At 41.0% G+C, this 15727-nt stretch overlaps 1 protein-coding gene across 2 annotated transcripts in view; it reads left to right on the forward strand.

The window, feature by feature from the left end:
- F8 (coagulation factor VIII) overlaps positions 1-13309 on the forward strand; it is a 142382-nt gene extending 129073 nt beyond the window's left edge. For both annotated transcript variants that reach the window (XM_070366172.1, XM_070366173.1), the window contains exons 24-27: positions 2663-2807; positions 3200-3348; positions 3830-4006; positions 12334-13309. In XM_070366172.1, coding sequence (XP_070222273.1) covers positions 2663-2807; positions 3200-3348; positions 3830-4006; positions 12334-12489 — 627 coding nt within the window. In that variant the 3' untranslated portion in view covers positions 12490-13309. The remainder of the gene's footprint in view (positions 1-2662; positions 2808-3199; positions 3349-3829; positions 4007-12333) is intronic.
- The last annotated feature ends 2418 nt before the right edge of the window (positions 13310-15727 follow it).

Below are 15727 nucleotides of genomic sequence, written 5' to 3' on the forward strand. Positions count from 1 at the left end.
GCACTCATCAGGTTTCTATCCACAGCCCTTTGCCTGTTCTGGAGACTTCCCAGAGATGGAGCCAAACAATAAATAGGTGGCCTTCTGTGTCTGGCTGCTGTCACTGAGCATAGGGCCCATGCACGTGGTAGCACAAATCAGCACTTCTTTCCTTTTCCTGGATGAATAGTATTCCACTGTATGGTATTCCAATCCCAAAGAAAGACAATGCCAAAGAATGCTCAAACTACCACACAATTGCACTCATCTCACATGCTAGTAAAGTAATGCTCAAAATTCTCCAAGCCAGGCTTCAGCAATATATGAACCGTGAACTTCCTGATGTTCAAGCTGGTTTTAGAAAAGGCAGAGGAACCAGAGATCAAATTGCCAACATCCGCTGGATCATGGAAAAAGCAAAACAGTTCCAGAAAAACATCTATTTCTGCTTTATTGACTACACCAAAGCCTTTGACTGTGTGGATCACAATAAACTGTGGAAAATTCTGAAAGAGATGGGAATACCAGACCACCTGTCCTGCCTCTTGAGAAATCTGTATGCAGGTCAGGAAGCAACAGTTAGAACTGGACATGGACCAACAGACTGGTTCCAAATAGGAAAAGGAGTACGTCAAAGCTGTATATTGTCACCCTGCTTATTTAACTTATATGCAGAGGATATCATGAGAGACGCTGGGCTGGAAGAAACACAAGCTGTAATCAAGATTGCCGGGAGAAATATCAATAACCTCAGATATGCAGATGACACCACCCTTATGGCAGAAAGTGAAGAGGAACTAAAAACCTCTTGATGAAGTCAAAGTGGAGAGTGAAAAAGTTGGCTTAAAGCTCAACATTCAGAAAATGAAGATCAAGGCATCCAGACCCATCATTTTATGGGAAATAGATGGGGAAACAGTGGAAACAGTGTCAGACTTTATTTTTGGGGGCTCCAAAATCATTGCAGATGGTGATTGCAGCCATGAAATTAAAAGATGCTTATTCCTTGGAAGGAAAGTTATGACCAACCTAGATAGCATATTCAAAAGCAGAGACATTACTTTGCCAACAAAGGTCTGTCTAGTCAAGGCTATGGTTTTTCCCGTGGTCATGTATGGATTTGAGAGTTAGACTGTGAAGAAGGCTGAGCGCCAAAGAATTGATGCTTTTGAACTGTGGTATTGGAGAAGACTCTTGAGAGTCCCTTGGACTGCAAGGAGATCCAACCAGTCCATTCTGAAGGAGATCAGCCCTGGGATTTCTTTGGAAGGAATGATGCTAAAGCTGAAACTCCAATACTTTGGCCACCTCATGCGAAGAGTTGACTCATTGGAAAAGACCCTGATGCTGGGAGGGATTGGGGCAGAAGGAGGAAGGGGACGACAGAGGATGAGATGGCTGGATGGTATCACTGACTCGATGGACGTGAGTCTGAGTGAACTCTGGGAGTTGGTGATGGACAGGGAGGCCTGGCATGCTGTGATTCATGGGATCACAAAGAGTCGGACATGACTGAGCAACTGAACTGACTGAACTGAACTGAACTGAACTGTATGGCTAGACCACACATGTTTTGTATCTGCTCAGCAGTGGATGGACATTTAGGTGACTTCTCTCTTGTGCCTACTGTGGTGGACATTCCTGTACGGGTTCTTTTTGAATGCTTGTTTTCAACTCTTTGGGCTTTATATACATGAATAAATTGATGAGTTTATTTCCAGATTCTTTATTCCACTGAGCTGTGTGTCTATCCTTACTCTAATACCACACAGTTTTAATAACTATAGCTTTGGACTAAGTTTTGAAATCCGGAATTGAGTCCTCCAACTTTTTTCTTCTTTCCAGGATTATTTTGGCTATTCAGGGTCCCTTGAAATTCCATATCTATTTAGGGTTGGCTATTACATTCCTGTAAAATGGAGCATTGTGAGTTCCATAGGGATTGCATTAAATATCTAGATACTTTGTCTTCCTATGTCTTCCTAATCAAGACATAAGAATTGAGGTTAAAATGAAGCTGATCTATTTATCAAAAATAATGCTGTGCCCAGAGATTGACATAATGAGTAAAGTAAGTCAGACAGAGAAAGACAAATATCACATGATATTGCTTATATGTGGAATCTAAATAAAAAGGTGCACATGAACTTATTTAAAAACAGAAATAGTCACAAGTGTAGAAAACAAACTTATGGTTACGAAGTTGGAAAGGAGGGGGTGGATAAATTAGGAGTTTGATGAACATTTTACAGTCTACCCCAAGGGTAGACTACTTCACCTGCACAGACATAATTTCCCTTGATCCACTCTTCTTCCTATAATTTTTCTCCTTCATCCTTTGTATTCTAACACCTGTCTAGCCAGGATGGTTTTGAGTGTTGGGTGATGTTGAAAAGTGAATGTGTTAGTCACTCAGCCATGTCTGACTCTCTGTGACCCCATGGCCTGGGACCAACCAGGCTCCTCTGTCCATGGAATTCTCCAGGCAAGAATACTGGAGAGGGTTGCCATTCCTTTCTCCAGTGGATCTTCCTGGCCCTGGGATCAAACCCAAGTCTCCTGGATCACAGGCAGATTCTATACCATTTGAGCCACCAGGGAGCTATTGAGACATGCACAAACAAATTTAGAAGAAAAAACTTGATTGGGAGGAATTGCTTCTTATTCTTTCTTCATTTTACAGGTGTTCTTTGGTAATGTGGATTCATCTGGAGTAAAACACAATATTTTTAACCCTCCAATTATTGCTAGATATATCCGTTTGCACCCAACTCATTACAGCATCCGCAGCACTCTTCGCATGGAGTTGATGGGCTGTGATTTAAACAGTAAGTTTCAAGTCATCCCATGTACTTCCCTCTCCCAACCATGGGCAGTATGACTAGCCATACTAGTTTTCCTGACACAGGGAGGGAGGTGTTTCCCAGGACACAGAAGTCTCAATGCTAAAACCAGTACAGTCCTGGGCAAACCCATCACTTGCTCATCCTAACCATGGAATTCCCCAAGGTCAGCCATATCCTACAAGACTATTAACAAGGCAAATAAAAGCCCAACAGAGCTTAGCAGAGCTGACCAGAAAATCCAGGGCATGTTAACAATAACATGCAAAAGTTAATGCCTGGAAAATGATGTCGTGATGACAACTAGAATGTCAGTGGAGGCAGAACTTTGGCTGCAACCTGTTCTTGTGATGACACTCTTGTTCCATTTCTTCAAGGTTGCAACATGCCACTGGGAATGGAGAATAAAGCTATATCAGATACACAGATTACTGCCTCATCCCACTTACGCAACATGTTTGCCACCTGGTCTCCTTCACAAGCCCGACTTAACCTTCAAGGGAGGACAAATGCCTGGAGGCCCCAGGTAAGAGGGAACAAATTTACCATTTAACTGATTCAGAATAAGGAGCAGTGGTTGGGAAAGAATAGGGACAGCTCTGAACTCTTTCTTCAGCTACTTATGTCATCTGGTTGTGCCCACCAAGAGTGTCAAGGAAAAGTGACTATGCACGGAAAACCCCACAGATATTTAGTAGATGTGCCATGTGCATTCACACAACATTCATTGGGGGAAAGGGATCATTTCCTCCTGGAAACAAAATATCTGTATGCAGTACTGGGCTAATATTTGTCAGTCTGTATATTGCTCATACATTCATTCAGTGAACATTTACTGGGCAGCTATAAGTGGGCAACCCCAGTTGCTTGCTTTGAGTCTAATACGGGGGACTGGCAAACAGATAATTAATATGCAGAGTGATAAGTGCTGAGTTATGATTAAGAAGGCATTTGGTGATTTCTGGGAGCAAATAGTGATCAACAAGACACTACTCTAACTTCCCCAGGTGAATAATCCAAAAGAGTGGCTACAAGTGGACTTCCAGAAGACAATGAGAGTTACAGGAATAACCACCCAAGGGGTGAAATCTCTGCTTACCAGCATGTATGTGAAGGAGTTCCTCATATCCAGTAGTCAAGATGGCCATAACTGGACTCCATTTCTTCAGAATGGCAAAGTGAAGGTATGCTGATCTCATAGGCACAAAACTTCTCTTAGCACTTGACATTTAGGACACTATGAAAGGCAGAGTAGAGCCAAAAGTTGATTATCCTCAGGGATGTTGATGTCATTCAAGATTGTGGCAAGCATCAGAGGGGTGAAGAAAAATAAGAGTTTATTCACAGAATGCTTAATGATCTGTATCAGCAGCAACAACTCAACTTAGATTCATCAAGAATTAACCATGGCATGAACCTTACCAATCTCCTAGTGCAGTCTCTTGCCACTTGCTGCTTTACTCTCTAAGTCCCACTCATACTAAGAAACCCTCAGGTCTCTAAAAACACCATGTTCTTTCTCACACTACACTTGTATACATACTATTTCTTCTACCTAGGACATTTTTTTAGGTGCTTCCTATTGATCCTTTCACCTGGCTCATTTTTTCAAGCCTCAGATAGACATGATCTCCTCCAAGAAGAATTTCTTGTTCCCTCAAGGCTGAATTAAACACTTATGCTTCTGGCAGTGTAGTGGACTAGAGTATTGATAATATATGTTTTAGAGGAGATTCCTATTTTAAAGAGGGTGTATCTTTGATACATGTTAAAACATGGATGAACCTTGAAAACATGCTAAATGAAATACAGCATATATAAAACTACAAATGGTGTATAGTTCCACTTATATGAGTATGTTAGTAAGGATTCTCCAGAGAAACAGAACCAATTGACTCACATGATTATAGAGGCTAACAAGATCTGCAGGTTAAGTCAGCAAGCTGGAGACCCAGGAGAGCTGACTGATCAAATATCTTGGCAACCTATGGACTGTAGCCCACCAGGCTCCTCTGTCCATGGGATTTTCCAGGCAAGAATACTGGAGTGGGTTGCCATTTCCTTCTCCAGGGGATCCTGCTGACCCAGGAATCAAACCCACATGTCTTGCATCTCCTGCATTGGCAGGTGGGTTCCTTACCACTAAGCCACCTAGGAAGCCCCAGTAAAACTGTATAGTCACATGCAAAAGAATGAAGATACCACACACACAATATATACAAATTTTAATTCAAAACAAATCATCACAATGTGGTAAGATTAGATGTCAACAAGAGGAAAAAAAAACTATTACAATACAAACATAGGGAGGATAAACAACACACTTCTGAATAACCAACAGATCATGGAAGAAATAAAAAAGGAAATCAATATACGCATAGAAGCAAATGAAAATGAAAGCAAGACAGCCCAAAACCTATGGGATTCAGTAAAAGCAGCACAAAGGTGGAAGTTCATAGTAATACAAGCCTACCTCAGGAAACAAGAGAAACATCAAATAAACAACCTAACTTTACACCTAAATCAATTGGAAAAAGAAGAATAGAAGAACTGCAAAGTTAGTAGAAGGAAAGAAATCATAAAAATCAGAGCAGAGATGAAGGTGACTATAGCAAAAATCAACAAAATGAAAATCTATTTCTTTGAGAAGATAAATAGACAAACCATTAGCCAGGCTCATCAAGAAACAAAGGGAGAATAACCAAATCAATAAAATTGGAAATGAAAGTGAATAAATCACGACAGACAACACAGAAATACGAAAAATCACTAGACTATTATGAGCAATTATATGCCAATGAAATAGACCACTTGGAAGAAATGGAAAAATTCTTAGACAAGTATAACCTTCGATAACTGAACTAGGAAGAAATAGAAAATCTGAACACACCAAGTACAAGCACAGAAATTAAAACTGCACTCAAAAATCTTCCAACAAACAAAAGCCCAGGACCAGATGGCTTCACAGGTGAATTCTACCACAAATTTGGAGAAGAGCTAACACCTATCCTACTCAAACTCTTCCAGAAAATTGCAGAGGAAGGTAAACTCCTAAACTCCTTCTACGAAGCCACCATCACCCTAATACCAAAACCAGACAAAGATGCCACAAAAAAAGAAAACTACAGGCCAATATCACTGATGAACATAGATGCAAAAATCCGTAACAAAATTCTAGCAAACAGAATCCAACAACATATTAAAAAGATCATACATCATGACCAAGTGGGCTTTAACCCAGGCATGCAAGGATTCTTCAATATTTGCAAATCAATCAATGTAATATACCATATTAACAAATTGAAAGGTAAAAATATGATTATCTCAATAGATGCAGAGAAAGCCTTTGACAAAATTTAACACCCATTTAGGATAAAAACTCTCCAGAAAGCAGGCATAAAAGGAACATACCTCAACATAATAAAAGCTATATATGACAAACCCACAGCAAACATTATCCTCAATGGCAAAAAACTGAAAGCATTTTCTCTAAAATCAGGAACAAGACAAGGATGACCACTCTCACTACTACTACTCAACATAGTTTGGGAAGTCCTAACCACAGCAATCATAGAAGAAAGAAATAAAAGGAATCCAGATTGGAAAAGAAGAAATAAAACTCTCACTGTCTGCAGATGACATGATCCTCTACATAGAAAACCCTAAAGACTCCACCAGAAAATTCTAGAGCTAATCAATGAATATAGTAAAGTTGCAGGATATAAAATTAATACACAGAAATCTCTTGCATTCCTATACACTAACAATGAGAAAACAGAAAGAGAAATTAAGGAAACAATTCCATTCACCATTGCAATGAAAAAAATAAAATACTTAGGAATAAATTTACCTAAAGAAACAAAAGACCTATATATAGAAAACTATAAAATACTGATGAAAGAAATCAAAGAGGACACAAATAGATGGAGAAATATACCATATTCATGGAATGGAAGACTCAATATGGTGAAAATGAGTATACTACCCAAAGCAATCTATAGATACAACAAAATCCTTATCAAGCTACCAATGGTATTTTCACAGAACTAGAACAAACAATTTCACAATTTGTATGGAAGCACAAAAAACCTCAAATAGCCAAAACAATCTTGAGAAAGAAGAATGGAACTGGAGGAATCAACCTGCCTGACTTCAGACTATACTACAAAGCTACAGTCATCAAGACAGTATGGCACTGGCACAAAGACAGAAATATAGATCAATGGAACAAAATAGAAAGCCCAGAGATAAATCCACACACCTTATCTTTGACAAAGGAGGCAAGAATATACAATGGAGAAAAGACAATCCATTTACTGGTCAACCACCTGTAAAGGAATGAAACTAGAACACTTCCTAACACCATACACAAAATAAACTCAAAATGGATTAAAGATCTAAATGTAAGACCAGAAACTATAAAACTCTTACAGGAAATCATAGGCAGAACACTCTCTGACATAAATCACAGCAAGATCCTCTATAATCCACCTCCCAGAGTGATGGAAATAAAAGCAAAAATAAACAAATGGGACCTAATTAAACTTAAAAGCTTTTGCACAATGAAGGAAGCTATAAGCAAGGTGAAAAGACAGCCTTCAGAATGGGAGAAAATAATAGCAAAGGAAATAACTGACAAAGAATTAATCTCAAAAATATACAAGCAGCTCATGCAGCTCAATACCGGAAAAATAAACAACCAAAACAAAAAGTGGGCCAAATACCTGGGGCTGGTGCACTGGGATGACCCGGAGGGATGGTACAGGGAGGGAGGTGGGAGGGGGGTTCAGGATGGGAAACACGCATACACCCATGGTGGATTCATGTTGATGTGTGGCAGAACCAATACAATATTGTAAAGTAAAAAACATAATAATAATAAAATAAAGCAGTGAAGTGATAAAAAAAAAAGTGGGCCAAAGAACTAAACAGATATTTCTCCAAAGAAGACATACAGATGGCTAACAAACACATGAAAAGATGCTCAACATGACTCATCATCAGAGAAATGCAAATCAAAACCACAATGATGTACCATCTCACGCTGGACAGAATGGCTGCCATTCAGTCATGTCCGACTCTTTGCAACCCCATGGACTGCAGCACACCAGGCCTCCCTGTCCATCACCAGCTCCTGGATCTTGCTCAAACTCATGTCCATCGAGTCGGTGACGCCATCCAACCATCTCATCCTCTGTCGTCCCCTTCTTCCCCTGCCTTCAATCTTTACCAAATATATCTGTCTGTAGCTATATTTAAATATGTATATGTATAAATATATTATAAATTATATATAAATATATATTATATAATATATATAAATTATATATAAATATATATTTAAATATTGCAAATAAAACCACTCATAACTTACAGAATAACTAGAAGACAAAGAATGCTGTAAGTTTCAATTTACAAAAAGTAAGTAGAAAATAAACATGCAAAGCTAGCTCTGCAGAGGAGAGTCCAGGAGAGACTGTGATAGAACACAGAGAAAATCACTTCTAAAAAGACAAAGTCTGACCCTCAGTGACAAAATACTAATATTTGAGCTCTCCTGTGTCATAGCTTTGGCTTCTGGAGATCTGAAAGGAAAAGAATGGAAAATATGTGGGACTAGAGGTGGCACTGTTTCTGGTGAAGGAGGATAGATCTCTTGGAGACTTGGTGATTAACAAAAAAAGAAGTCAAGTGGTGGAAATAAAGTTTTCTGGAAAAGCAAAAACCATCACAAAACATATCTTCTTGCCCCATCTATTTAAAAAATTACACTTTTCTCTATCAACAATAGAGGTTGCTCACAGACTAAGAAACCTACCCAGCCACCCAAACCTCTTATATATCTGCCACATAAAATCACTGTATTGCTGGTGACAAGTGAACAGAAATAGCAGATGAGGTAAAAGGCATTATCCTTGATTTTTCACTTCCTCCTTCTTTGACAACTTCACTGACTTCGGGTTTGAGAATAGGACTCATTTTGACCAACGTAATGTAAATGCACATGATATACACCAATTTCGGACAGAAACTTTCAGTGTGATCATGTATTTGGCTCACTCTCTTCTGACTCTGCTCTCTGCCATGAGATTAAAATGTCCAACCTGAGAAGACACACTGTATGTGAGCCTTGGCCTGGAGCAGAGCCTCAGCTAACCCAGAAGAGTCTTGGTTTCCAAATAGCATGTCCTAGTAAAAGGAAGCTTGCCTCTCAGAGATGCCAAGACTGGAGCCATGAAGATGCTAGGTGACGCTGGAACATCTTCAGTCAGTCAGTTCAGTCACTCAGTCGTGTCTGACTCTTTGCAACCCCATGGACTGCAGCACGCCAGGCCTCCCTGTCCATCACCAACTCCTGGATCTTGCTCAAACTCATGTCCATCGAGTTGGTGATGCCATCCAACCATCTCATCCTCTGTCATCCCCTTCTCCTCCTGCCTTCAATCTTTCTGAGCATCAGGGTCTTTTCCAATGAGTCAGTTCTTCCCATCAGGTGGCCAAAGTTTTGGAGTTTCAACTTTAGCATAAGTCCTTCCAGTGAATATTCAGAACTGATTTTCTTTAGGATGGACTGGTTGGATCTCCTTACAGTCCAAGGGTCTCTCAAGAGTCTTCTGTAACACCACAGTTCAAAAGCATCAATTCTTCGGCGCTCAGCTTTCTTTATAGTCCAACTCACACAGCCATACATGACTACTGGAAAAACCATAGCTTTGACTAGACTGACCTTTGTCGGCAATGTCTCTGCTTTTTAATATGCTGTCTAGGTTGGTCATAGATTTTTTTCCAAGGAGCAAGCGTCTTTTAATTACATGGCTGCAAACACCATCTTCAGTGATCTTGGATCCCAAGAAAATAAAGTCTGTCACTGGTTCCACTGTTTCCCCATCTATTTGCCATAAAGTAATGGGACCGGATGCCATGATCTTCGTTTCTGAATGTTGAGTTTTAAGCTAACTTTTTCACTCTCCTCTTTCACTTTCATCAAGAAGCTCTTTAGTTCTTCACTTTCTGCCATAAAGGTGGTGTTATCTGCATATCTCAGGTTACTGATATTTCTCCTGGCAATCTTGATTCCAGCTTGTGCTTCATCCAGCCCAGCATGTCTCACGATGTGCTCTGCACAGAAGTTAAATAAGCAGGGTGACAATATACAGCCTTGATGTACTCCTTTTCAAATTTGGAACAATTCTGTTGTTTCATGTCCAGTTCTGTTGCTTCTTGACCTGCATACAGATTTCTCAGGAGTCAAGTAAGGTGGTCTGGTATTCCCATCTCTTGAAGAATTGTTCACAGTTTGTTGTGATCCACAGAATCAAAGGATTTGGCATAGTCAATAAAGCAGAAGTAGCTGTTTTTCTGGAATTCTCTTGCTTTTTCAATGATCCAACATATGTTGGCAATTTGATCTCTAGTTCTTCTGCCTTTTCTAAATCCAGCTTGAACATCTGGAAGTTCACGGTTCATGTATTGTTGAAGCCTGGCTTGGAGAATTTTGAGCATTACTTTGCTAGCGTGTGGAATGAGTGCAGTTGTGTGCTAATTTGAGCATTCTTTGGCATTGCCTTTCTTTGGTATTGGAATGAAAACTGACCTTTTCCAGTCCTGTGGCCACTGCTGGGTTTTCCAAATTTGCTGCCATATTGAGTGCAGCACTTTCACAGCATCATCTTTTAGGATTTGAAATAGGTCAACTGGAATTCCATCACCTCCACTAGCTTTGTTCTTAGTGATGCTTTCTAAGGCCCTCTTGACTTCACATTCCAGGATGTCTGGCTCTAAGTGTGTGATCACACCATCAGGTGTGTGATTATCTGGGTCATGAAGATCTTTTTGTATAGTTCTTCTGTGTATTCTTGCCACCTCTCCTTAATATCCTCTGCTTCTGTTAGGTCCATACAATTCCTGTCCTTTATCAAGCCTATCTTTGCATGAAATGTTCCCTTGGTATCTCTAATTTTCTTGAAGAGATCTCTAGTCTTTTCTATTCTATTGTTTTCCTCTATTTCTTTGCATTGATCACTGAGGAAGGCTTTTTTCTCTCTCCTTGCTATTCTTTGGAACTCTGTATTCAGATGCTTATATCTTTCCTTTTCTCCTTTGTGAGAATATTTATACAGCATTAAAGCCTCAGCCCACAGATTGTAAGGAAAGGAAAGTAATTACCTTTATTTAAGTGAGATGTGGTGGACACCACCTTAAGTAAGGCTCAAACTCTGAAGGAATCAGTATCATGTGTCCTTTGATATGATACAGTGGGAAAGACACATCATCTAGTTAATATTTTCACTAAACATGTTGAACTAAGATTTAATAATTAAGAAAATAGTCACAGAAATTTAAAATGTGGGATGTTATCAACACAATGGTCCTAGGCCTTTTTAAATGTCAACATTATGAAGGACAAAAACAGACCAGAGACTAGGAGTGTGTTGTACATTAAAGATGTGAGTGTTCCTTCTGTTATTCTTTCAGTTTCTTGAGGGGAAACAACAAGGAATAACCCTAACAGAAGATGTACAGGTTTCAAAAGTTTACCAAACATATTTATCAAAGAATGTCTTTGTTTCCCAAAAGCTTTATCAAACACACAAACTCTAGCAAATGTTTATAGTATATTTGCTATGTATATACTGCATTTCTTGCATGTATGGAAGATCAGTGACCAAGGCCTCTGCTGTCATGGAAGTGACATTTGGTGGTGAAAACAGAGGTAATGGTCAATAAGCAGGTAAAAAGATAAATGAGAAGATAACAAATGCTGTAAAGAAAAGTGATCTAGACGAGATTGAGTCAACAAGAGTCCTGTTTCAGAAGATGAAGAGCTCTCTAAAGAGATAATGTTTAAACCCAAAGTCTTGGCAGGTTGAAGTAGTTCAGAGTAAAATGCCATGATGTTTACAACTTCCTTGAATTAGTTGAGAAAGTGGGTGATAATGTTCTCAGAGGTAAGCCATAGCTGGAAGCAAGGGCTCCACAGCAGGTTAGCAAGTGAGTGAATGAGTGAGTGAAGTCGCTCAGTCGTGTCTGACTCTTTGCGACCCCATGGACTGTAGCATACCACGCTCCTCTGTCCATGGGATTTTCCAGGCAAGAGTACTGGAGAGGGTTGCCATTTCCTTCTCCAGAGGATCTTTCTGACCCAGGGATCGAACCTGGGTCCTCCCACATTGCACACAGATGCTTTACCATCTGAGCCACCAGGGAAATCCTACAGGTTAGCAAAGAGGCTCTTAATTCTAGATGTCATACGCCCTTTCCCAGGCACAGACTAAGTCATTCAGGGGACTAAGTCATTCAGTCACCTCCCAAGGTTCAATCCCAAACTATCGAACTATGGGAAGCTTGAATCCCTCAACCTGAAATGAAAAAAGCTTCCATCCTCAGCTTTGGGGTGGGTGCCCATGAAGAGCTATTGGTGAGTTCCAGACCATGCAGGAGGCCAGTGAAGGTGTATAGGTATTGTAATTCTTTTCCTGTCAACCAACACATGCTGTCTCTCCTCTTTTAGGTTTTTCAGGGAAATCAAGACTCCTTCACCCCCGTGGTGAATGCTCTAGACCCCCCGCTGTTTACCCGCTTCCTTCGGATTCACCCGCGGAGCTGGGCGCACCATATCGCCCTGAGGCTGGAGCTTTTGGGCTGCGAGGCGCAGCAGCAGTACTGAGGCCCGGTGCCTCCCTCCTGTCCCTCAGCCTTTCCTAACTGAGATGCAGCATCCTTGTGAGCCCTTCCGCCAGGTGACTTCCTGCCCTGCGCTGCCCACAGAGCCATCGGTTTTCGCTGTATTTCAATGCCTCTATGCCAGCAGCTGTGCCCTGAAGCCACCCAAATCAATTGCCATGGGGACTGTGTTCTCTGGAGTCATGTGGAAAGCATTCTCCTACGGAAGTGGCAGTCACTTCCTCCTCTGTGGTGATGAAGAAGGGTCAAGACCAAACTAGGCTTCTAAAGGACATGTTTTTAACATTTCCTCAGAAAAATGAGGAAACTCCATGGCTCTCTCCGGTAGGAGACCCAACACGATGTACTAGGAAATTCTGTACCGTGACTGAAAACTAGAGGCCCTCTTTACAGAGTTAAATATCAGGGAGTCAGAAGGAAACTGAGCTGGTGGAAGCAGAGAGAAAATTCCTCCAGTCAGCCACATGCCCTTTCCAAGAGGAACCCCCGCCTTGCCCCACCCCTACTAGATAAGTTTTGAAATGGTTTACTGTCCTGGAAAAGTCAGTGAAAATTAGAGATTAAGTTACAGAAATCAGTAAGCTGCTTTGCTGTATAGCCTGGTAGAGATGTTAATCCCCCAAATGATGTGGTTTGACTGCCTGCAAAAGGTTAACCACTTTGATGTCGACCTCAGTCATCTTGTAGCATTCTTTTCCCATTGACTGCATACATCTCTATTTTTCAAATGTTCTTGGAACCAGATCTTTTGTCTTCCTGCTGGAATAGTCAATAATCAGTTGAATAAAATATTGACATGTAAAACCAAATGCCTTTGAGAGTTCTGTTTTTCTACTGGCAATTTATTTTTTAAATTTATTTATTTTAATTAGAGGCTAATTACTTTACAAAATTGTATTGGTTTTGCCATATATCAGCATGTTTCCGCCACGGGTGTACACGTGTTCCCCATCCTGAACCCCTCCTCCCACACCTCCCTCCCCATACCATCCCTCTGGGTCATCCCAGTGCACCAGCCCCAAGCATCCTGTATCCTGCATCAAACCTGGACTGGCAATTTGTTTCTTATATGATATTATACATGTTTCAATGCCATTCTCCCAAATCATCCCCCGCTCCCTCTCCCACAGAGTCCAAAAGACTGTTCTATAGATCTGTGTCTCTTTTGCTGTCTCGCATACAGGGTTATCGTTACCATCTTTCTAAATTCCATATATATGCGTTAGTATACTGTATTGGTGTTTTTCTTTCTAGCTTCAGTTCAGTTCAGTCACTCAGTCATGTCTGACTCTTTACGACCCCATGAATCGCAGCATGCCAGGCCTCCCTGTCCATCACCAACTCCCGGAGTTCACTGAGACTCATGTCCATCAAGTCAGTGATGCCATCCAGCCATCTCATCCTCTGTCATGCCCTTCTCCTCCTGCCCCCAATCCCTCCCAGTATCAGAGTCTTTTCCAATGAGTCAACTCTTCACATGAGGTGGCCAAAGTACTGGAGTTTCAGCTTTAGCATCATTCCTTCCAAAGAAATCCCAGAGCTGATCTCCTTCAGAATGGACTGGTTGGATCTCCTTGTAGTCCAAGGGACTCTCAAGAGTCTTCTCCAACACCACTTTCTGGCTTACTTCACTCTGTATAATCGACTCCAGTTTCATCCACCTCATTAGAACTGATTCAAATGTATTCTTTTTAATGGCTGAGTAATACTCCATTGTGTATATGTGCCACAGCTTTCTTATCCATTCGTCTGCTGATGGACATCTAGGTTGCTTCCATGTCCTGGCTATTATAAACAGTGCTGCGATGAACATTGGGGTACACGTGTCTCTTTTAATTCTAGTTTCTTCGGTGTGTATGCCCAGCAGTGGGATTGCTGAGTCCTATGGCAGTTCTATGTCCAGTTTTTTAAGGAATCTACACACTGTTCTCCACAGTGGCTGTACTAGTTTGCATTCCCACCAACAGTGTAAGAGGGTTCCCTTTTCTCCACACCCTCTCCAGCATTTCTTGCTTGTAGACTTTTGGATAGCAGCCATTCTGACTGGCGTGAAATGGTACCTCATTGTGGTTTTCATGTGCATTTCTCTGATAATGAGTGATGTTGAGCATCTTTACATGTGTTTGTTAGCCATCTGTATGTCTTCTTTGGAGAAATGTCTGTTTAGTTCTTTGGCCCATTTTTTGATTGGGTCGTTTATTTTTCTGGAATTGAGCTGCAGGAGTTGCTTGTATACTTTTGAGATTCGTTGTTTGTCAGTTGCTTCATTTGCTATTATTTTCTCCCATTCTGAAGGCTGTCTTTTCACCTTGCTTATAGTTTCCTTTGTTGTGCAGAAGCTTTTAATTTTAATTAGATCCCATTTGTTTATTTTTGCTTTTATTTCCAATATTCTGGGAGGTGGGTCATAGAGGATCCTGCTGTGATTTATGTCGGAGAGTGTTTTGCCTATGTTCTCCTCTAAGAGTTTTCTAGTTTCTGGTCTTATGTTTAGATCTTTAATCCATTTTGAGTTTATTTTTGTGTATGGTGTTAGAAAGTGTTCTAGTTTCATTCTTTTACAAGTGGTTGACCAGTTTTCCCAGCACCACTTGTTAAAGAGATTGTCTTTTCTCCATTGTATATTCTTGCCTCCTTTGTCAAAGATAAGGTGTCCATAGGTGCGTGGGTTTATCTCTGGGCTACTGGCAATTTAAATGTGAATGATGGAAGCCCACTGGCTGCAAAGGACTGCGCAGAAGCGTGGCCGAGAGGAGCTACCTGATGCCCGAGGTCAGGGGCAGTGGGCGGGAGGAGCTACCCCATGCCCGAGGTCAGGAGGGGCGGCTGTGTGGAGATAACCCTTGTCCAAGGTAAGGAGCAGCGGCTGTGCTTTGCTGGAGCAGCCGTGAAGAGATACCCCACATCCAAGATAAGAGAAACCCAATTAAGATGGTAGGTGTTGCGAGAGGCATCAGAGGGCAAACACACAAACCATAATCACAGAAAACTAGTCAATCTAATCACATGGACCACAGCCTTGTCTAACTCAATGAAACTAAGCCATGCCATGTGGGGCCACCCAAGACGGGTGGGTCATGGTGGAGAGGTCTGACAGAATGTGGTCCACTGGAGAAGGGAATGGCAAACCACTTCAGTATTCTTGCCCTGAGAACCCCATGAACAGTATGAAAAGGCAAAATGATAGGATACTGAAAGAGGAACTCCCCAGGTCTGTAGGT

The sequence above is a fragment of the Bos mutus genome, chromosome X, assembly GCF_027580195.1.
Source record: "Bos mutus isolate GX-2022 chromosome X, NWIPB_WYAK_1.1, whole genome shotgun sequence".
In the NCBI taxonomy this organism is placed as follows: Eukaryota; Metazoa; Chordata; class Mammalia; order Artiodactyla; family Bovidae; genus Bos; species Bos mutus.